General features: G+C 39.5%; 1 protein-coding gene across 1 annotated transcript in view; it reads right to left on the reverse strand.

Moving 5' to 3' along the window:
- Positions 1-3,813: 3,813 nt before the first annotated feature.
- Positions 3,814-24,469, reverse strand: part of LOC149146470 (uncharacterized) — a 30,998-nt gene continuing 10,342 nt past the window's right edge. Inside the window, exons 2-3 of the mRNA XM_089452775.1 lie at positions 7,964-8,054; positions 3,814-4,434 (exon numbers count right to left, since the gene is read on the reverse strand). Coding sequence (XP_089308901.1) covers positions 3,895-4,434; positions 7,964-8,054 — 631 coding nt within the window. The 3' untranslated portion in view covers positions 3,814-3,894. The remainder of the gene's footprint in view (positions 4,435-7,963; positions 8,055-24,469) is intronic.

The raw sequence follows: 24,469 nt of genomic DNA on the forward strand, positions 1-24,469 counted from the left end.
ATTGTCGTTCTTTCCCAGGGAAGATAGAGCTTTCAACCCCGACAATGACGCCAATATTTTATCACTCCTCCAGATCTCCAAGGCTAAGGAAGAGTCCAACTGAGCTAACCACAGACCAACCTTTTGACTTGGTAGCTAGCCCTACTAGGCTAGAGAGGGCTCTCTCCAAAGGATCATAGGCAAGATGGCTGGATAGATTAGGGTTTTAGGCTAGGTATAAAGTGCAGGGGTTGTTTTGATTTGATGTTGGGTTACTGGATGAGGATTAGGTCAAAGAAACTAGGTCTTGCAGACATTTAAAGGGTCAGGGTAGGTAGAAAACCTAACACTTTAAGGTGATTTAGTGAGATGTTTAAGACTGGTGACGAGCTAAGAAGAGCATGAAACACATGAATTCTTCATAAACTGAAGAAATGATTACAAACTATGAAACTTTTCCCAAAACAGAGCATGGAAACTCATGTATTTTGTTCATCAACTTGAAAATTATCACAAAATAGACATGAAATGATTTCTAGAATAAACAACACATTCAGACATATGAGAAAATAGAACAAATAATGCCAAATATTCATACCACAAGTATCCCAAGGAAATAGCTGCAACTTTTCTATTAATACTGGGCAAAATCTGATACAATAGTGTCTCTGATCACTAGTACAACATCCAACTCTCTCCCACACTTGAAAAATGTGAAGAAAGGGAAGATATAGACATAAAAATAAACTCCTCCCAACCTCAAGCGTCAAATCCATGAGAGGAGGAGTAGTTACACCAAAATCTGAACTGATAGTTAGAGTGTAGGGTGGTCAAAGTGACTCATCCCTAATTACATTGAAACTGATTCATTTGACTTGATGAAGTCTATTTACCTAATGTATTTACCCCTAGGTAATAGTAAAAGACCATAATTACATTTACCATATCAATTACACCAGTAACAAGCTGATTCCCATAGGTGAAAATTGTTAAACACACATGGACAACAAGAGAATATGAAAGATAAAACATGCAATACATTTTTTTATTAACATGAGATATACATTTATAGTACAATACGTGACTCTTGGATTTCAGATCCCAAGGTCTCTTGGACTGCTTTGGTCTATTCGGCTTCCACACTAACCCATTTAGGATTAGGTGTCCAACATTCCCCCCCTTAATTCGAAGGGTTATGTATGAGTCCAAGAAGAGAGCTGTAATACAAAATGTGCAAAAAATGCATGGCAGCACTAGGCTGAATGTGCTCTATGAAATGTTGGTATAAAGGGCAGTGGTTTAAGGATGACCACCAACACTGGAACGCTTAGTGCAGTTCCCGGAACTCTTCCAAAACTGGCAAGAAACTGAAGTTTTCTGCTAGAGGAAGTGATCCTATTGTTTTAAAGAGGGAAACCTTCAACCATAAAAGGGAGGTCTCACCCCGCATAAAAGGTAAAACTTCAACCTGAAAGGGGAAGTCTCAACCTGTGATGGTTTAAGGATGACCAACAACTCTGGAATGCTTAATGCATTTCCTGGAACTCTTCCAAAACTGGCAAGAAGCTGGAGTCTTCTGCTAGAGGAAGTGTTCTCAATTGTGTTCCTGGAATGCTTCCAAAGCTGGCAAGAAGCTGAAGTCTTCTGCTAGAGGAAGTGTCCCAGATTGCCAACTGAAGGCATGTTCACGGGCATCTTTGTCTCTGGCTACAACTCTGAAACTGGTGTGGCAGGTTGTGGCTCAGGCTTGCTTGATGTGACTTTGAAGCTTGTAGATGACCATCATTTCCCCCCCTGTTAGATACAAGGTGAGAAGATGGAGAAAACTCAACTGCAAGACTGTTCAATATTCTGGAACAAGTTCTGACATGTGTTTGGAATATCTTCTTGGCTGTTGATGCCCATTGCCAAGAAGCGATCCATCCAAGATGAATCTTTGTTCTTGCAGGACGTTTGTTTCTGAAGCATCTGTGTGAAGAATGACTGGTTTTATCACAGTGCTTACATGGATGAAGATCAAAGATCTTTCAAATGGCCAACTCGGTCACAGTGTTGGCATTTCACGATCTGTTGTTGTTGTTGTTGTTGTTGTGGAGGAAGGGCAGAATCTGGAACAAAATGGAGGTGAACTGTCATGAGGAACAACTGAACAGTCATGAATGAATCCAGCACTCTGAAACTGAATGGGCTTGGCATAGTCTGGAATATGAAAGGACAAGTCCTTGTCATATCCAAGACCAGTTCTGTGCTTGTTGTGGACAAGCTGTTCCCAAGGTCTGATGATGGGCTTGGGAAGTGCAGACTGATTTTCTACATCTGCATGTACAATTGCTGCTTTATTGGATACTGAATCTGAATGAACTTGAACAATATTGACTTTTTGTTTATGGGAGTCTGCTTCATTGTTTTGAATAGAAACAGGTTCAGAATGACTCCTTCGTTTTAATTCTTCTTGCTATAGCTGTGTTTCAAGCTACAAAAAATCAATTTTCTCTTGTGCATATTGTAGACATGTCTGAATTTCTGAGAGAGAGCCTTTGCTGATTTGGAATGTTTCATGATTAGAGGAATGTATCAGAGTTTTTAAGAACTCTAATATTTCAGTAATTCGAGGCATATTCTTCATTGTCAAAATTACACCCCTTTAAAAGGCAGATTACAACTATGACCCAATGAGTAAAAGTAACACCCACTCACAATACAAAGACACAGAAAAATCCTTTGTAAATGTGCAGCAAATGAATCAAGGAACAGAAACTATAATGAGTTTTAAATACAGTTCCACAACTGGGGCAGCAGCAACTGCAAACTTGCTTGGATCCTTCAAATACTCCTTCACTTTCAAATCAGCATCAGCAACAATTTCCCAGAATCCAGGTTCTTTAAAATGGACTAGTAACATGCATCTCATAGAATAATAATCATCACATATATTCTGAGTATTTCCAGGTTTACTGGACAGTGAATATGTTGTTTTTCTTGTTAGTCAGGGTATCTTTTTACATGATATCATCAGAGTATCTTCCTATAAGATTATATTTCGACTTTGACATTTTAATGAGTGCACTCATTTGTTTGGCCATGACTATCTGCACTCTCTTTCTTAATATCAACTATATGTAAATTTTTGAAAAAATTTACCCAAATTCCAACAATTTTAACCGTTCCTTCACCTCGTTAGACATCTCCTTTAGAAATTCACTGTTAAAATAAATGAGTACGGTTACGCCTGGTTTAACCGAACTGACCAAATGAGAAAAGAAGAAACCAGAGAGTCCGCAAAAAAATAATGAGTACGCTTACGCCCAGGTAAACCAACCTGACAAAATGGGAAACGAAGAAACCAACCTATGGCCGGTTTGGAAATGCAATCGTTCTAGAAGTAGCCGAAGAAAATGCATACAGATTGAATACGGCCGGTTAGATGCGCTTGAAACGTGACCAAGTCAAAATCCAGTTAAATTCAGTGAACTGATAATGTATGTTGAGTCAACAACTCAGCGATACGTGGCCAGGTTTACAAAAAAAATCCCAACCAAAGTATTTCCAGAAAAGGCATTGATAGCTGGTTTGTACCCTATCTCATTGGGTTACCTAGACGAGCCGAGGCTTCTCTTTTCTGGGGGAGGAGCTCTTGATATCCGTTCCAGGTCAAATACATCATCAAAAGATTGGATTTCTTTCACCAGGCCGTGCGAGGTCGTCCTTTTCTAGAACAAATCTTTCTAGAATCACATTAATGGAAGGCGTTCTAGACATGGATAAGTGCTTTATCACCTCCCTGGATAACTCTTATGCTTGATCATCCAATGCGGCTTTGAGCATGGAAAATTGACTGTAATTAGCGTTTGCAATCACAAACAAACTCCCGTCGGACGGAGGAGATGAAATCAAGAATATTGCCGTCTGTTCTCTTCAGATCCGCAACGATATGGCCAGAAAATCCCGGTAATCTTCTGCATCATCTTCACAGGGAGGAGGATTCAAATCTGGCAACATTTTCCGCTCCTGTCGCTCCGGGCTTCTCCATTCCTTGTAAAGATTGAGATCAAAACCACTTTCCTGCAAGGGTTTCACATCAGACGGGAAATCTTCGCCAGAATTAGCATCATTGTCCACTACTACAGACGACGACGAATCGCAGTCGCTGTGGCACGGAGCGGCATCGAACCCGAACTGCTGTACAGGATCGTTTGGCCAATCCCGCACTTCAGAAACCCTGCTTCGCCTGTATTTCTTATAGATATCGTTGCCAGTCCGCAAAGCGTCTTTAGCCCCTCTATTCCGATGAGTTCTAGTGCTAATTTCGACCAACTTTGTTCCCCTGCCGTTCAAATTGAAAGCTTTCTTCGAATCATCCTGATTTCTTGGACCGCTCGAAGACTCCACGGTGCTGCTATGGCTTGTACTCTGATCGTTGCAGGGAACGGCGAAATTTGTCTTCTTATTCTCATTCTCGACGAAAGAATTGATTCATTGGATCGTGCACCAGCCAGGCTGCAGAGGCGGATATCAAGGCTTCTTTGGCAAGCGAGGATTGTATCAGTCAAGATCTACGCATGTTTCACAACACGCAGGTTTCACAACTCAAGATGTACGCATGGAGACCGCGCACAAGGAATTCAACGAAGGCTTGGCTAGCAATCCTTCAACGGTAATACGCACCCTTTTAGTTTCCCTGAATAGCTAGAACAAGGCGGAATGGTCGCTGGGAATGGGTAAGCCTTGGCAGATTGGAGCCAACAAATTTGGAATATGGACAGACCAGTGTCAGACCAGCGTTATGAATAGATATGTTATGGCCACAGGCAACGCTGGTGCGCCAGAGAGCATTATGTCAGGACAGATGCGTTATGGCAGAGGCAACACATTATGTTAGGGAAACCGTTACACTCAAAGACACCAGAATTTGAGATGCCACATAGAATTAACAGACTTGGAATAGAGATGAGGATTCGGTATGCTGTGAAAAATGTCGTGGTATAAGTCAAGGCATAAATAACACTCACTAGAATAGGAGACAAATCTTCACAGCACCAAAATAGGAAACAGGTCTGGACAGCAAACAGGTCTGGACATACTACCACACAAATGGGTATAACGCATCCTGAGACAATGACACAGATATTACTAATAACCACAAAGCTTTCAATGGTTTAGACTGATAGGAACTTTCTCACGACTTGGCTCTGATACCATGTTAAACACACATGGAAAGCAAGAGAATATGAAAGATAAAACATGCAATACATTTTTTTATTAACATGAGATATACATTTATAGTACAATATGTGACTCTTGGGTTTCAGATCCCAAGGTCTCTTGGACTGCTTTGGTCTATTCGGCTTCCACACTAACCCATTTAGGATTAGGTGTACAACAAAAATAAAATGTGGAGAAGAACAGTGAAAAATTAGGCAAACTGTCAAGTGCACCATCTTTCTATCAAGTGCACCCTCACAGTGTCAAGTGCGCAGTGCCATCTTCAGAAATATTTTGACTGCCTTCTCGGTGTCCAAATTGAGCTCAAGATAGTTCATTGGAAAGCTTGTACTATCTAGTTTCCAAATATTCCTTTTTTTTTCAAATGGACCTGATTTGTCCCTCCAAAATTTCATTCCCCCAAGTATGGTCAAGTGTGAAGTGCCTAGCTGAAAAGGAGGGCAGAAACATGATTTTTTTGCTACTTTTTGCCCTTTTCACTTGCCAGTTTTGCAAACTAGGGCTAGAAAACATACATCTATGAAAACCATGTTTCTAGGAACATACATACTTGTAGAGGTTTATGTAGCTAGGCTTGGATTGAAGCCTCTACAAGTATGTCAAGCTTCTCCTTCTCTTTTTGGTGAGTTAGGACTTCAATTTTTGCCTTTGCAGACTTGAGCTTTTCCCTTGTATTCCTTTCCCTGTTGGCATAGTGTTTTGCCATCTTCTTCTGAATTTCATTTTGCTGATTAGCTTTGTCTAGGAGCTTCTCTAAATTCTTATTAACCTTATCAAGCTAATGCTCCCAGTTCTGATTGATCAAGATGTAAAATTTCTCATTCCATGTGAGCTCATTAGCAAGCTCAACCTCATTTTTTTCTCTAGTTCTAGAGCTCTTTTCAGCCCTCTAGTTCTATGTATTTTTCCAAGTTCTTGCTCTTCTTCAGGTTCACCATACTTGTCATAGGCCTCATCAAGTAATGCCTTGGCTTTCATTTCTTCCCTTTTTTCCTTGATGAGCGAATCTCCATGACATCATGTTTGGCTTGAAGCTACTCATTCTCCTACTCATAATATGAGATGATTTATTTTGACCTTTGTTAGCAACGAGTCCCCTGGGGGTCAATTTTTGGTGTTAAAAACCCAATTTTTGGGGCAGAAGGCCCAAAGTTTGTATAAAGAAATGTAAAGACTCCACATTTTGTGTTCACGGAGTGTGAAGATATCAAGAGTCAAAAAGGGTTTTCCTCCCTTAGTCTAGATAGGTGGTGTCGGTTTTAGAGATCCGCCCTTGGTCTACGGACCATGGGATTGTATAAAAAGGAGGTCTTAGAGGAGTCTAAGGAAGAAGCAAGTGAAGTAGAAGTGTTTGATGAGTCTGTGAAGAGATATGAGTGAGAGTATTAGTGTAGGAAGAGGCTCTACAGCGGAGTGCGCAGAGGCCTAGGGTAGAAGTCTACCACTGAGTGCGTGAACCCATGCAGCTGTGTGTGCAGGGCGAATAGAGTGTGTATTGAAAATATGAATCAGGAATAAGGAGAAGTATTCTGAAATTACTGTGTATTTTTCCTCTATGGATCGCATGTGATTATGTTATGTTAAGTTCTAGGTTTAGGTTATAATGCTAATTTTATGCGCGAATGTATATGTTTCTATTTGTTATATGAACACAACTAATGCTATATGTTTACGTGAAGATAATCTTAACTGCAAGGTAAATTTAGTGAAAACTTAAGATAATTTAGGAAATTATACAATAAGATAGTAGAAAAGGCGCGTAAGTACCTGAGACACTAGGTAGGGTTATGCGAAGGAAAATCGTATACCTTCACGAGGGTTCTAAGAGACGTAAGATAAAGTACATCAATAAGCCCTAAAGGCTTATTGATATACGTGAAGGAAGAAGCTAAGGTATAAAGTCGACATCATGACCATCTTAGGGTACAGAAACTTGGTTCTTGCATCCCCCCATACTACTTCGGGTAAGACTTCGGTCTGCGCTCTGCGGACTTATGCTGAAAGGGCCAGTAGTGCAGGGATTTGCTTGGCTGACTAACGCTGAACCTGGGTCAGGGCCCATCAAGCCAACAAATGGTTTCGTTCTCAGGACATGGATCTGCATAACGAGATGTGTCATATCGCATCATTGGAATCCAACTAAGAAGGAGATTGAATACTGGTTGGATAGGAAGATCCACGAATTCACGGTGCAAGAAAACAGGAATCCACGATTCACAAAGGAATAGTGCTTGGACAGATATTTGTACGCGGGAATTCATGAAATCTTTTTTTTTCTTTCCTGGTTGAATTATATGAGTGGATCGTGAAGTTGGTAGATGGCCAGGGATGGTGGAGGCTTGACAATCCAATTGTCTGGACCCCGGAGTTAGTGCGGAGATTGGAAGCCTCTGAAGATAAGATCATGCATTTCTCAATCACTGTCTCGACCGTATCATAGGAGGGTTTTTGATAGAATCTACAGTTGATACTTCGGTTAGCTATGGGGAAGTAGAACGCCGCTTCTTCAAAGGACTACGAGGTAAGTATTTGAAATCACTAAATACTTCGATTAAGATGCTCTTGTGTGAAAAGTAGGTCATGCGGTTACCTTGATATTTGGAGCTACGCAAAGTGGAAGGTCATTCAGGGATAGAAGAAGAAAGGGTCCTGAGTAAATCCCATTGATTGAACCTCCTTTGAGTGATGACGAAGGAGTAGGGCAAGTTTCTCCACAAAGTATTATTCAATTAATAAGACAAGGGTTCCTACAAATACCTACATTTCCTCCATCTTCTTCCCACCCATCCACATTGCCTCCATACTCACCTCCACCACTCACCCCATTTCCCACACCACCGCCACCTCCACCACTGTTCAATATGGAAAACTCTGTAAAGTTACCTATATTCAAGGGTGTAGGAAATGAATATCCAGACCAGTTTTTGTTAATCACAAAGGATGTATGGGAAGCTCAGGGTATCACGAATGATTAAATGAAGAAAGCAATGCTAGTTAGTGATTTGCAGGACCTTGCACTAAGATGGTACATTAAGTACAGTACTGACAACCCCACATCTGTGTTGGCAGATATCCACGCTACGATGAATAGGGAATTCAAGAGACCTAAGTCTCAAGTGCAATCAATTGTGGGATTCAAGGAGATCATGGTGAAGCCTAGGGAGATGCCTTGGAATTTGGATCAAAGATTGAAGTGTACAATCCATGAAGCCAACATGAACCTAACTGATGGACAACACCGTGAAGGGTTTGTGGCCTCACTCCTACCCCACCTAAGGGTTGTGCTATCACAGCAGAATATTGGGACCCAGGTAGAAGCTCTAGAAATCACGATGAGACTACATGAGACACCAATGCAAGATGCTAATCTGGGGGTCCAGTAGATTCATGTGCAGTTTTAGAACCTTTTCCTCAAAATGCAAAGTCTCAAGAAAGAAAGAACAGCTCAGTCGGAGGTGCGTGAAGAGGTTTGGTGCCTGAAATGCAAAGGTCAGGGGTATGACAAGGATCATTGTCTAGTCTTTGCAAACTATGTTGTAGCAGGGGGACCAATGTCTCTAAGGCTGGAGGCTGCAATAGGGCCAAGTGCAGGGCCTGCGCTATGGTGAGTTATATGCCACATAGCTAGGAAACATGCAACTGAAAATTGCAATTTGCTACAAAAATTCTTACAGACACCACAATAGCTCTTCTACAATTTCTGTCAATCAGTAGGTCATGATGAGCACAATTTCCATAGTTACAAATTAATGATGGACAAGACACCTGCATACAAGGTGCAGGAAGAAATGCGGCCTCTAAACCAAGGTGTCAGGGGAGCGCAAGGTGAATATTAGGGGCGTGGCTGAGGCCGAGGTGGATAAGGGCCTGGTAGAGGCCGAGGGCAGCTTATTTTTTACAATTATGGAGGACCAGGACACTACACGAGAGACTGTCCAAATCTGATGTGACTGTCATGCCGCAACTATACTGAGTTTTACCATGCAACTGAGTATTTCCCTATATTTTTGGCTAAGATTCACAAAACGGGGGTGCAACCTCTACAACCGATGCAGAACCTCTAGATGATGAGGGCTGGGCCTCGCGAGGAAGATCCTAAGATACACATTATGCTTTGGAGTGGAATGATGATTGGCAAGGATAAAGGGAAGCAACCTACAAAAGGTGAGTGGGTCCACAAAGCACCAGAAAAGGAGACAGGGTTTGATCTGGAGTGTGCAAAAGAAACCTTTGTGGAAGCAAAGAAAAGCTTCACTAAGGCCTTTACCTCAGGAAGTCAGGAGAAACCAGTTGAAAAAATGGATCATTTATGATTACCACATTTTTAGAGACCTACATGAAACTACTCCGCGATAGTAAGGCTGTGAAGGGACTGCAGGAGCTAATCAATCAGTTCACTGGCAAGGATGGCGCTACTGGTGAACCATGCGTAGTCATAAACCTTGGTAAGCATAAGGCAAGGACGGGATGTGAGATGAGACTCATCGTGGAGATAGGGGAATACGAAATGGACCAAGTTACCTTATATCTCGAGTCCAATGAGAATTTTTCAGCAAAACAAACATGGGAAAGAATGGGGAGACCTGTGCTTCAATGGTATTCGGTCCAGTTAAGGATGGCGGATCAACAAACAATTATCCCAATGGGGAGGCTGCAAGGGGTAAAAGTTGACATCGAAGGTGCACTCGCAGATTTTGAAGTAATAGAGATTTTGGATGATATCAATCCCTACCCTGCACTCCTTAAGATCGATTGGGCCACTGACATGAATGGGGTAATCAACCTGAAGAAGCGCAAGATGATACTTGAAAAGAAATTGCTCTGCGTAGTGGTGCCATTGGATCCTGTAGAATGACCACACTATACAGAACCGGTTCGTGATTATGAAATTGATGATGATTTGGATGATATCTACAAGATAACACTGTGAGACTAGGGTTGGGTACTCCGACAGAAGAGGGATGTATTGCATGGGACCCAAGAGATACTGCACGTTAGATTCAGAAGAAGAACTAGAGCACTGGCAGAACTAGCTTCATGAAGTATATACGCTGTGATGTAATATGATGACCAAGTCATTGTGTTGCGTGTCATCAGAAGTAAGGAATATGATTTCTTATGATGGGTTGACTAATGTGGATATATTTTTGGATGCATTTGAAAGAGTAGTGCCAGAAAAGAATCGGTTTGAGGCCTTGGATTGGGTGCTCCGCGCTACGATTGCAAGATGGTGGGGTACACACAAGGATAATTTCGGTGATTGGCACAAATATAGGAGGATGATGAGAATACATTTTGGACAGCCAAAAGTATGGATGACAAACAAGTATGATGGAAGGGATGATCCACGTGATCACCTAGCCAAATGGAATAAGGCTTATGGAGTAGAGCCCCAGCCTGAATGGGTGCATCTGTTTTGTCATACCCTGGATGTCATACCAATGAATTGGTACTTGGAAACAGAGCTTCGCCATGGCACTAAAGAATGGGACATCTTGCGCCAGGGGTTTATAATGACGTTCAGCTTTGAGGATGGGTTTGACTGTACTGACGCGACACTACAAGAGGTTAAAGCAATGATCTTTAGGATACCGTAGGATCCTTTAGACCTGATTCAACTTTATTAGACAACCCCGCTGAGCCATGCACTGGAATGTTATAATGTGACCGCTAAAGAAGAAGATGAGGATCCCAGAAAGATTAATATTCCAGAAATCAAGGGTCACCGTGAGGTTGAAGGACTGTAGGTAGAGAATCTCGACATAATCGCGCCACTAAAAATTACACAGGTCAACATTGGCATAGAGGCGGAGCTGAAATTTTTGAAGTTTGGGGACTATTGGGACGATGTGACAGTAGATAAGGTCATCGAGCTCCTCCGCGAATATCAGGATTTGTTCCCCATGAAGTTTTCTGATCTGAAGGGAATAATAGGAGACCTGGGTGTCATGAAGATCACCCTAGAACTAGATGCGAAACCTGTGAAACAAAGACCTTACCACCTTAATTTGAAGTATAAGGAAAGGGTCCACATTAAGTTAGAAAATATGCTCGCGATAGGTATTATTGAACCGGTAGAAGAATCTGATTGGGTAAGCCCAATAATGGTTTAGGAAAAGAAATAGAAGGAAGAGATAAGGATATGTGTAGATATCAGGAAATTGAATGACGCTTGTGTGCATGATCCTTTCCTGACCCCATTCACTGATGAGGTCCTGGATAATGTAGGTAGCCAAGAAGCATACTCTTTAACTAATGGGTTCTCAGGGTACCATAAGATCAAAATCACACCTGAGGATAGAAGAAAGGTGACCTTCGCGATTGAATGGGGTTGTTTTCATTACACCGTAATGCCTTTTGGGATGAAGAATGCGTCGGCAATCATTTCACGTGTAATCATTGCAAAGACTTCATTCATAAATTTTTTGAGGTATACTTTGACGATTGGACAGTGTTTGGATTGGTCAAGTGCCATGTGGAAAGTCTGCACTTGATGCTAGATACATGAAGGAGATACCAGATCATGTTCAATCTGAAGAAGTGTGTGTTTTGTGTCCCTCTTGGGATCTTGCTGGATCATGTGGTATGTAGACAAGGATTAATGGTAGACCCCATGAAGATCATGGTGGTAATCAACTTGGAGGTGCCGAGGAATGTGAAACAACTGCGCACAACTCTAGGGCATACCAGATACTATAGGAAGTTTATCAAGAGTTGTTGCACTAAAAATTGTCACCTTGACATTCTGCTATCTGTGTGAGTTCATTACCACTCATACTTTCCCCCTCTACAAGTCTGAAACATCAGTTCCTAATTTCAAGACTGGAAAATAAGATAAAATCCCTCAAAAGTCTTGAAAACTTTGGTTCCGCACTTTCTCTTTGTCTTACTTGCGGTCCCGCACCTAATGGTCATGTCTCCTATGCACTTGACTGCACTATCTCTGTGTTAAAGGTGTGGACCCCTGTAAAAGTTAAAAAGGCACGAGTATACTCTGAAAAACTCACTTCCAGTCATTTCTAGAAGCTTCTGGAAGGAATCTTGAGGTGGCAAGTTCGCTCTTATAAGGTTCATGTATTCCATACCTTAAGGAGCTAACCCCTTGATGTGAGGAGCTTATCCCTTTGAAGGAGGACTCTATCCCTTCATAGGTGGACCTGTAACCTCCTCCTCCGCACTATAAAAAGAAGCATTGGGCTGGTTACTTAGGAGGTTAGAAGCTGAATATTTTTGAGGTGAAATGCTACTGGAAATTAGTCTTCTTTAGTTGAGCTTTTATGAAGAGAGATTACATACCTCTAAGATCTCATTTGGAAGAGTGAAAGGCTTTTCAAAGTAAAGGAAATTCCTATTTCGGACCGCAGGAAGAGCTTGTTAAACATCAAGGTTGAAAAGGTTGTAAGGTTCTTCTACTATTCAAAGTTAATAGAAATATATTTGTTTTTCTCAATAAGCTATTAATTGATGGTTTATTTTATGGATTCTTTGATCACCATAATAGACATGATTTATGATATTTTCTATGTAGGTGCTATTTAATGTTTGCTTGTTTTTGATTGCAGGTCCTCAAAGGTAACTCTTTCGAACGACCAGGGGATGACTACTACAAACAAGAATTCGATCTAAGGTAGGATCTTAACACCTTTGTAGTATTTACTTATAAATCGCATATGTCTAGAGAAATATAGGTTTGTTTGTCCGTTTGTTGCTAGACTATCTTCTGATACTAGGGAGATCGGCCTTGTCTGCAAGATCGATTTATCCGGCCAACAAATTGGTGACTCTGCTAGGGAATGGTATTTGGTTTTTGGTTTTTTTTTGACTTGAGAAAATTGTTTTCTTTTCTGGTTTTTTATTGTTGTATACTGGCTTGGGTAGTTTTTAAAATCTGGAATTATTTTTTGTTTTTTTTTTAAGTTTTTGGGGACTGTACTTTCTCTTTACAGACAGTGCGGGCATCTCCGCACTTTTCCTTTAGTAAACAGAGCGGAACCGAACCTGTTACTTCTGGAGCCTGTGGACCGTGTAAAATTTTGAAAAACCTAAAACATATTCTTCCAGTTAAGTTTAGGTTTCATTTAGGATTTTTAGTGTCTACCCAGATCTGTATTTTTCCTATCAAAAATCTCTTGTGAGTAAGTTCCAATAGTATTTTTGTTTTGAATGATTTTCTAGAAGTTTTTCATGCTTGGAGTGGTTTTAACTTTGTCTCTGTAGTGACTCAAAGATCAGAAGCTTGAGAAACCTTTGATCACCCTGGTGTTTTTTCGTCTTCTTGATGAGTCTCACTTGGTTGTGAAATCTATCCTTTATGAGAAATAGATTTAGTTTTGTCTTTGCAAATCTTTGAACAACTTTGTTATAAGTTCTTAATTTCATTTTTACAAAAGAAAAAATATCTGGATGTTTTTTGATTGGTTTGCTATTTTGAGCAAATGAAACCTTAGTTTACTAAATAGCGAAGCAAAACTTCCTCAAAAAGAATTGAAGCTTTTATTTAATTAGATTTTTAAAGTTTTTACATCTCAAAATTAGTTTTGGTAGTTTTGAGTGTTTTTCTAGAACAAGTAGATCTCTTTTGAAAGAAAAATGTTTTTTTTGTAGTTTTGAGTTTTGAAAAGAAAAGGGATTTAATGTGAGCATTAATTATTTGTCTTGTTTTGAGTTCTTATTGGAAAGACAAAAAGATTTTATTTTCATTTCCGTGTTGAAAGAAAGAATTGTTTCTTAAAGAATTGCATTCTCGAACTCTTTCTTTTAGCTAGAATTTCATTGAAAGAAAAATGAAATGCTTATCATTTTAGGGGCATTTTTTTAGTGTTTTTGGAGTCGAGTCTTCACACCTTCAAAGTTTCATTTCCATACCTATCGACTTAAAGAAAAACCCATAAAAGCAATGCTTAATTAAAATTGATCTAATAATCTTTTCTATTTCTAGGGCTCTTATCACGAATATAGCTTAGGCTAGTATCTTGGAGTAGGGAGTAATTAACTCTCCAAGATAGTTAAAACAAACAAGTAGATACATCTTGCAGTAGGAAATAAATCCAATTATAATTGATACATTTTGGGAAGCTTCTCTTAAAGGAGTCAATCACGAGATCATGTTTGAACCTTTGAGACAATCAATTATGTTTCATTGGGAAAGATAGAATATCTGTGCGTATTATAAATGGTAAACCTCGGATTAACCATTGTTGAGGAGCCTGGGGTCACTTGTTGGTAAACGTCAGATTGACCATGTCGAGGAGCCTTCAAGGGGATTTATCTTTGTTACTCTGCCCTTGCACGTAGATCAGATCTTAAACTGTTCCCCCAGTTGTATTTGTTGTTGTTGGTAACCTTAGTTTCCATAAACTTAAGATTATTTCTTAAGGTGACGGTGAAGGAAGGATCTCATTGTACCTAGAGTAGATGTCGAATAGACTCACTTGGACTCTTTGGGGGGTTCTCTTCACTCGTGATGTTTTTCTGAAGAAACTTGTGCTAGTATGTTTCATTAAGTAGGTTGTCAGGGTAACTGTTCCAACCACCCTTTATGTATTAAACTTCTACTAAGTTGGATTTCATCACCAACTAGTGTCTTTAGTATGGGAAGTTAATGTTTGTTTGTGGTTTGAACTCTTAGATTTTTAGGCATGTGATTCAGATGTTTGTTTCTTTAGAGACTTTAGGTGTTTTTATTGAAATTTTCTTTGTTTGCGTATGATTAATTAATATTTAATCGTGGCTGAATTACCGAGACAGTCTCGTAGACTTCAGGGGAAACCTCTTGAGTATACACCAAGCTAGATTGAAGGGCTACAAGCTCTCGTATCACCTAGTGACAGTAGAGTTGGATCACCAGAAACCGGAGAGTCATCTTTAACTGTTCATAATGATTACCAAATACAAACAACAAAGTATATTCAAGAGCCCATTTCATTTCCGAAGTTACTGGTAGTATTTCTCCTTCTAGTGAATTAGCTGAAGAACCTGAAATTTCTGAGCCTGACACTAAACCTACTATTACACCAGCTTTAGGATTTGCTTCTCCAACTTCTAGTGGTCCTGGTTCACCTAGGGTAAGAAATATCATTACTCAAAATCTTCCTTCTGGCCTCATTTCTATTGAAGAACTTGTTTCCAGACGAAGACGTAACTCTTCCCAAAAACAAACCGATCTTAAATCTTAGGGAGCGTGAATCAATATTCTACAATCCTTTTAGGAGTGACGCTTGGTATTTATCATTGCCAATTTTTTTAGAAAACCCTGGTCTTATATTTTCACCACCTCAAATTCCTTTCCATCCTACACCAAGAGGTTATTATCCTTCATCGATCATGTCAAGATAGTCGTCTATGTTTTCCCAATCACTGGAAACATTTTTATTCGATGGTCCTTTGGTTCCTTCGGGGTACCAGTCACTCTCTGGTACCTTTTCAGGAGCAACTCCTCAACCAACTGAAACGTTATCATCTGGTAGTAATGGAACTCAAACATTGAACGTAGAATAAATCCTTATGATGTCTAGTAGTACTCCAAATCCTCAACCTCAAGATAGTCAGTTACCACCTGGGGGCTAACCCCAAGGTAGTCAGTTACCGCTTGATGGGAAACCCCAAGGTAGTCAGTTATCGCCTAGGGGGCAACCTCAAGGTAGTCAATTACTTCCTGGAAGTCTACCTCAAGGTTTTCAACCTTCAGGACAGTACATACCCCAAGGTCAACCCCAGTTTCAGTACGTGCCTCAAGGTTATCAACCTCAAGGTCAGTACCCAACTCAAGGTTTCCAACCGCCTTCTGGTCAATCATTTTTTCAAGGAGCTGAAAATGTACCGCTTAATTATCAGCCCTACGTTCAACCAAGTTATGTTCTTCCATATGCACAACCTTTTATGGGTCCATACTCCGAAATGAACATGGTGTGGGATCCATCTCAAACTCAATAGACTTTGCAACCTAATGTGAAGTAACTTAATCAACCTGGACAACCTTTGGTTTCTGGTCCAACCCAACAACCTGTCCAACCTACTGTTAAAATCCTTGCATCTGGTATAGTTCAGCAGCCTAGGCCTAGCTCATCTTGTACTCTGCCTCAAACTGCTGTAACTACTAGAACTTCTGTTCAACCTACAACACCTATTTCTGGAGTATCTGCAGCTCCGGTTTCTTCTACCCCTGCATTAGTACAAATTCCTCAAGTCTCTGTGCCACAGTCAGGACCTACGGTTCAGACTTTGGTCTAGATGCCTACAGGACAAGCTAGTACGATTGCTACAATTGCCACAAGTCAACCACAATTCGCATATCAACCGTACCAGGGACAGTATCAATTCGGTCCTACTATACAAAACCTAGTTTATCAGTATCAACCGTACCCTAGCTATACTTATCAATAGCCTTAACAACCCCAGTTTGGTCTAGTTAATCCTGGTTTTCCAGGAGGTTATAACATTCCTAATGCAAATCTAATTCCAGGTTATCCTGGATATCCTCCTCCTAGAACTGGTCTCATTACTCAAGGTTTTCGCGACCCTAACCGTCAATTACCATTTATTGCAGCTTTAGATTTACCTGATTTATCATGCCTTATGAACGATCTGATTTACTATCTTCCGTATTGGCCACCAATGCCTAGTAAGTTGCCTAGTGATATCCTGAAATTCGAGGCTAAGTCAGGTGAGGATCCATCAAATAACATTATGATTTATTACCTCTGGTGTGCATCTAATTCAATCATTGATGATTCAATTCAATTGCGTCTTTTTCAACGAACTCTCATTTGTCTTGCTGCCAAATGGTACATTGAGTTACCGCGAGCCTCTTTTAATAATTTCTAGCAGTTAGCCACTGCTTTCTTAACTCATTTTCAGTTGCCTGTCAGATACAAAAATGGCGCGGAACTTTTAACATAACTGAAACAATCCACGTCCACATATATTTTTGATCATATTCATGAATGGTGACGTAGAAGGCATTTAGTGAAAGTTTTCATTCCAGATCAAATTTTAGCGAGATGGTTCATTAAATCATTGTTACCCAAAATCACTGAAAATGTAGCTAAGGGACAACTTGTTACTAAAGAGAAAGTCATTTCTTAGGCTCAGTACCTTGACCTCATCTATACGTAGTCAGGTACTTTACATAAAAGAATCCCTGATCTTCCAAAACATGGTCAAATAATTGCAGCTCCTTCAGGGTCTCATGCCGCAGATGGTATGATTGGTTCAGTTAGTACTAAAAGTAAGAAGAAATATTCAAATAAATCTTCTCCTATAATAACTTTACTTGATTCCCCAATAGGATATTATTTCACTGAAATTTCTGCCGACATCCATGTTATAGAATCATCCACAACCAAATCAAAATCTGGTAGTAAAAAGAAAGGGAAGAAGAAAAAAAAACAAAATTCAAAAGATAAAATAGATAAAAATGAATCTACTGACAAAAAATGGAAACCTCGCTATCCTTGTTTCATTTGCGACGAGGATCATTTTACTAAAGAATGCCCACATCAAGCTGAGGTTTCGAAATTCATTAAAGGTTCTCAAACTCCTGTTGTCATGAAGGATCCTTTTCCTACTCAAGATAGTAATATGATTGGTTCTTACTCGAATGTCTCAGAAGAACCCATTATGATGATGTCTCATGTCAAGATTGCAATGTGATCACAAGATTATGGTAGTAAAAATCATGTTGGTGGTAAAGAAGCAAAATCTTCTAATTCAAACACATCAACTACACCTTCTCTTGGTTCCGGTCCTACAGATCAAGAAACCCAACCCTGACTTAGTAATCAAACCACTTGCTAAAGGTGTACTTCGGAAATCAGCTTTCAATCCACATGCGAGAGCTGCTCAGAATTACAACATTGTTGAAGACTTAGCTATTTCCCCTTTAGCAATGTCGGCTTTGGAAGTGCTGCAATCATGCCCAGCACAACGTAAATTACTATTGTCTGCTATAGGAGTTGTCGATATTCAGGATCCAAACCTAATAATCTTCAATTTAGAGAATAGTAGACTCTGCCTCCCTCATCAAATGGCTTTCCAGATTCCAGCTTTAGTAAAAAATAGACCTTGCTTTCGGACTATGATTGATGAAAGGGATTCTACATGTATTATGTCGATCCAGTGTTGGAAATCACTTGGTTCTCCCACACTCAATGAGTCCTTGACAATTCTAAAGGTTTTTGATGGCCGAGGGTTCCATCCTTTTGTTATTTTGCAGGATTTACCTATAGGGGTCGAAGACAAAACCATAGATCTAGATGTGGAAGTGGTTGATGCCCCTCTAGATTACAACCTTCTCCTGGGTTGCAGTTGGTCTTATGCTATGACTGCTATTGTTTCATTGGTTTTTCGGCTTATTGAGTTTCTTCATATTGAAGAGATCGTTATGATAGACTAGCTGACTTATTTCTCATCCGAACTAGCCTCTACGGATAGTATTCAACACATCAGTAAAATGACTATCCCTTACAAGGATGTTGGCATAGGTTTGATTAAATATTTTGTTTTACTAGGAACTTTTTCCTTCCCTCCTCCTAACGTATCGCCTTCTATTTCAAATATTCATATGATTTCATTGAATACTGTTACTTTTGATGATCCTTGGATCGTAACTTCCAATTTTGAGGTGGATTCATTTGATGGCGCGATGCCTTTGAGTCCCTTTGTAGTTGCATATCAGGTTGTACAGTCGTTTTCTTATTCCTGTTCAACTGCTCCTCTTCACCCTATAATTGTTGTCGGTCCTTTCGCAAAGTGGGGTATTGACTTTATTACATGTAACCCTCACTCGACCGAGGGGAATGCATATATTAACCTAGCATTAGATTATTTTACTAAGCTGGCCGAAGTGATGCCTACATTTTCAGTAGATGGCAAGACTGCTTCAACTTTCGTATTCAATCATATAATTGCTAGATTCAGTGTTCCTCAAGCTATTATTACTGATCATGGAAGTCACTTCGAAACATCATGATGACTAAATTGACAGCTCAACTTGGCCTGTGCCACAATAGTTCTACTCCGTATTACCCGTAGGCTAATGGTCTGGTTGAAGCTATCAATAAAGTCTTAGTCACTATGATCAAACGAATCATTGGTATTCATAACTCGAATTGGCATACCATGCTATTTTCAACACTTTGGGCATATCGGACCTCAGTGAAAACATCGACTGGTTTCACTCCTTTTCAACTGGTCTACGGTTTGGAAGTAGTGTTACCTATTGAATGCGAAATTTCGTCATTACAATTAGCCATAGAATTACTCCCAGCTACTTCTGAAGAAGAGAAATGTTTTTTGTACTTAGCTGAGCTAGATGAGAATCAATGCACTACTGCAATAGTAAATGAGACTCATGCGAAATGAGTGAAAGCTCAGTACGATAGAAATGTTACACCTCGTAATTTTTCAGAAGGAGACCTAGTTTTACTATATGATAAAGCAAACGATAAGCTAGGGGCTGGAAAATTTGTACCTATGTGGCATGGTCCTTACATTATTAAGTGAAAGCTGGTAAAAGGGGCTTATGAATTGATAGATTTTGGCAGTGTATCTTTGGGTAAACCCAAAAATGGGCTTTATCTGAAGAGACTTTATGCTTAAATTCTGTGTGGAGATTTTTTGTTAGATTAGTTTCTTTACAGTTGGTGTGTTTTAGATTAGAAACGTGTGCCTAGTTTAGAGAGTGTTCTTATCATTATTCTTGCTTATCTTGATTTTACTCTTGATATTGCAGATGTCGACGTCTCTTCAAACATACATTGGTTTTGCTGATGGTGCTTGTCATAGTACACAAAACATTTCTTTCACAACTTGGGTTATCTATTCACCCTCTGACGAGTTAGTGTCTATGCATGGGGTAAGCCTTAGTCAAACAACAAATAACATTGTAGAGTATAGTGCAGTGATTGAGTTATTATCTGAATCCATCTCATTTGGGATTTGGAGTTTGATTGTTAGGCTGGATTCTGAACTCATTGTATTACAACTTAATAGGGTTTATGCCATTAGAAATCCAATGTTATTAAGGTTATTTTTGAGAGTTCATCTCTTGGAACATGAATTTGATTACATTGAATATCAGCATATTCTAAGACATTTAAATACATTAGTAGATGCAATTGCTTCTAGTATGATAAATAGACATTCACAATAATCAAAACAGTAAATTTGATAACATTCGATAACATGTTACATGAGATAGTCAGTAATAATGATATATCATAGCATAGAATTGTGTTTCAAAATATACATTGTCTTCGATCATAGGTTGAAAAACACCTTATGATTGGAAAAAATGATAATACAAAAACTCAAAAATGTCATGAGTCTACAAAATCGATCATCCTATCCCTGGAAATGATCACAACAAGAAACCACTGCTCAGGCCACCCCACAAAGGAACCTCCTAAAAGGTCCTGGGACCCCAATCACATATCTCTATAACCTAAGTGGAATATCATCCATATCAGTCTTTGGAATATCTAGTGTCAAGCGCTCTAGATGATGCTCCAAGTCTGTTAGAATCTCTGCTAATTGGTCCTGTGAGGCTGGTGCTGCTGCAGGTAGTTGTCTCTTCTCGTAACTGGAGAGCTACTAGTTGTCGTGGATACACATCTGCATTTAAACTTTTTCTTGTCAATTTTGGACGATTTAAAATATAAAAAAAATTAAAACTTAGAAAGTGTTGAAAATGGTTTTTACCTGAATCATCCCATTGCTCTCTTGGTGGAAGAATCAAGTCTAGGTCACCGCGGTAATCCATCCTCGCGTATGGAAAGTCTTGAATCACAAAATGTTGGTTTTTCAACCAACGAAAATATTTAGGCGGAAATCGAACAACCTCTGTGCCCTCCTCAGGGTGACAAGCCATCAAAGAAACCCAATGAACCATTCTAGGCTCTCGAGGAAGACCAACATCAATAGGAATATGTTGCGGGGCTAACATGGGGATCCTATCTAGAGGAAAGCTGACTATGATAAATCCATATCCAAAGTTCTTCAGTTGTCCATTCTTTGCTCTGGTTAGTTGGCCTTTCACATTTGCCAACACAGCCTTGCACCAGTTGAATATGGTGCCTCGGAAACAATCTACAATCATCTGCATCTACGATCTAGTAGCCACATGCAATGCTGCACTCCCGCATAGCCTGGTAACAGTGAACGCAATAACTTTAAGTTCAGGACAACTGATAGTTTTAATATCAATATGTTTATCCCTTGATTGATCATCGCAAAACTCCAATCTGAGACTAGCGACAAACTGACCACCTGGCCTAGTCCCGAAAAGAGATAATTCTTCACCCCTCTTGGACAAACCAGTCAAAAAGTATATGTTCTTGAGCTCGATTTCAAGCCGGTGACCACCAATCACGAAGCACTGGTCTTGTGTGTTCCATCTGTGCACCAACCATTGCAAGAGGTCTACTTGGGCCCTCATGGCCAGTATGCCCCAGGACTTAAGCAATCCACATGCTCTCAATGCTTGCAATGTGGGCATATGATTTATTGTAGCAAAATCTACATCCTTGTGCTCACATTCTCACCAAATAAGCATTTTGAATGTCCTACAATGCATAAAAAGACATGTTAGAACAAGCTAGTTCGAAAAATTTTGGGCAAATTTGGAAGAAATTTAAGTTTGAAAATTCATTGCACGAGTTCCGCACCTGCTGCTTACAAATAGTGCATAGGTCCGCATGGCTTGTGAGCAATAGGTGCGGACCCACGACGTTTTCCTTTATAGAAAAAAGTAGGGCTCCGCAGGCGCCGCATGTTGCACTTGTGGACCCCTGCGAGCGAATTTTTAAAACTAATTTTCCTTTAAAAATCAAATTTAAAGCCTAAAAACGAAATGTAAACAGATAAAATGAAAGTTAAGGAGGACGTGGATTACCTGGAGTTGATGGTTTTCAATTCCGACAGACAGATTTTCCAGAATCTTCACAGGAACTTTCTTACCCAAAAACTCTCACTTCTCACTCTGAACTCAAATGGTAAAAATGAATTCAGAAAAGCCCTCTTTATAAGTCTTTTCGAATAAATGAATTTCTAATTTATTTATTTTTCACTTTAAAAAGGCAGTTTTTAGAACATTTTTATTTATCTTAAACAGGTATGTGTAATGTTTTGAGTTTTTGTGCAAAGTATTGGATTTTTCGGGAAAATTGATCATTTTTCAACAAAGAGCAAACTTTTATCACTTTTTCGGACTCTTTCAAAAATTTACAAAAAAGCAAAACATTGGAGTCCTCTTTAAGCTCTTTTTAGATTCTCGAAAATTGAAAAGATTGCCGAGCACTTGATTGTTCAAACTCATTAAAATAAATGAATAATTGTCCCCTCAGTATAAGTTTACCCCTTTTACGGACTGAAATGGACTATTTACAAAAAAGGTATACGTTAACTAATTACAGTCAATAGAGTCCTCTTTAAACCCTTTTTAGACTCGTTAAATATGAAAAGATTGTCGAGTGCTTGTCTTTTTCAGCTCGTTAAAGTATTGGAAATGTCATCCCTCCTGTATTATTTTATCCTTTTTCTAACCTAAGGGATTATTTTACGAAAAAGTACCCCCATGGAGCTTTCTTAAGTTTTTCTTCTGACTACCTAAAATTGAAAAACACCGAGTTTTTCCTATACTGAACTCATTAAAATTTAACAGTAAAGGACCTATTCAATTTTAAACAGGAACAAACCACTCCTTCTCAGGGTTCGAATTTTAAACTAAGTTGGACTCATCCAAAGGATGAGCTTATAAACAAGCAAATGTTATCCTCCTCAAGCTTGTCAAAAATAAAGAGGTACTTTCCAGAAATGGTGGGGGAAAAAGAGAAAAATGAACCTATTTTTTACACTTCGTTTTTTAGAAAAATCATTAACCACTCTTGAACACGACACTTTTTGTTTACCTGGGTTGGGAAAATCCTTTGCCTAACAGTTAATCAAACCATATTGAAAGTCTTCAGCCAGTTTTTAGGTATTAGCTTTGGGTCAATTGTCACCAAACCATCTGCAGTGTCGTTATGTTTTCAAGAGAATAGTTCAAACAAACCATTCATCTGCGAGATATATGTCATCCATTTTGACCATCCCTGAGTCAGTCCTTGCCAATATATTTCTTCAAAACTTGATCTATGATTTCGTGTTGTGGGCTTGCCTACGACAAATCACTTTCCATAGGCTTCAGCTCATTATTTAGGAAGATGATCTAGAGATCGTCAGTACCTTGAAAGCTGCATGCCCTAATGGCAGTTTTCTCACCTTCGACGATAGGTTGCATCATTGACCTTCGATCGAATGATTCTATGACATGTTCGACTTCAACTCATTTGTTCACATTTCATGGATTGAACTGGGTACTTTGAGAGCCATTGACATTACTGGTGGTTTCTCTCACACTTGTTAACAGTCCACATTATTGACTGGTAATCAAGTGGTTTCTACCATGTTCGACTTTGACACATTCATTCACATCGATAGAATCGTACTAGTTCGGGAAGCAGAAATCAAGACCCTGGATCTAGTTTCTACCATCCAGGCTACGAGGAATTTTGTTATTCATTATACAGTGGACAATTCATAAACAGATGGTTGCGTCCATACTGTGTCTACACATGTCTATACTCTTGATGTATTACAAAATCATTCCCGTATTAGAACAGTTCAATCAGTTTTCTAGTCAGTTTTGATCTGAGTATGGGAATGCCTACCTCAGTGATGATATGTCTACATATATATATTTTGCATTGAATGTTTTTACAGGTTCTGATTGGGGTGTCCATAAGATGATCCTTGAAATGATAAAGTACTTCACTCTTCATAAAAGACAGACTCTATCTTCATCTATTATAGACTTCACACTTTAGGGGGAAATCTGTTGCACTAAAAATTGTCACCTTGACATTCTGCTATCTGTGTGAGTTCATTACCACTCATACTTTCCCCCTCTATAAGTCTGAAACATCACTTCCTCATATCAATCCTAGAAAATAAGAGAAAATCCCTCAAAAGTCTTTAAAACTCTTGTTCACACTTTCTGTTTGTCTTACCTACGGTCCCGCACCTAATGGTCATGTCTCCTGCGCACCTGACTGCACTGTCTCTGTGTTAAAGGTGTGGACCCTTGTAAAAGTTAAAAAGGCTTGAGTATACTCTGAAAACCTCACTTTTAGTCATTTCTAGAAGCTTCTAGAAGGAATCTTGAGGTGTCAGGTTCGCTTTTATAAGGTTCATGTATTCCATATCTTAAGGAGCTAACCCCTTGATGTGA

This window comes from Pinus tabuliformis, chromosome X, assembly GCF_031772625.1.
Source record: "Pinus tabuliformis cultivar Carrire ecotype Pingquan chromosome X, CPIR1, whole genome shotgun sequence".
Lineage (NCBI taxonomy): Eukaryota > Viridiplantae > Streptophyta > Pinopsida > Pinales > Pinaceae > Pinus > Pinus tabuliformis.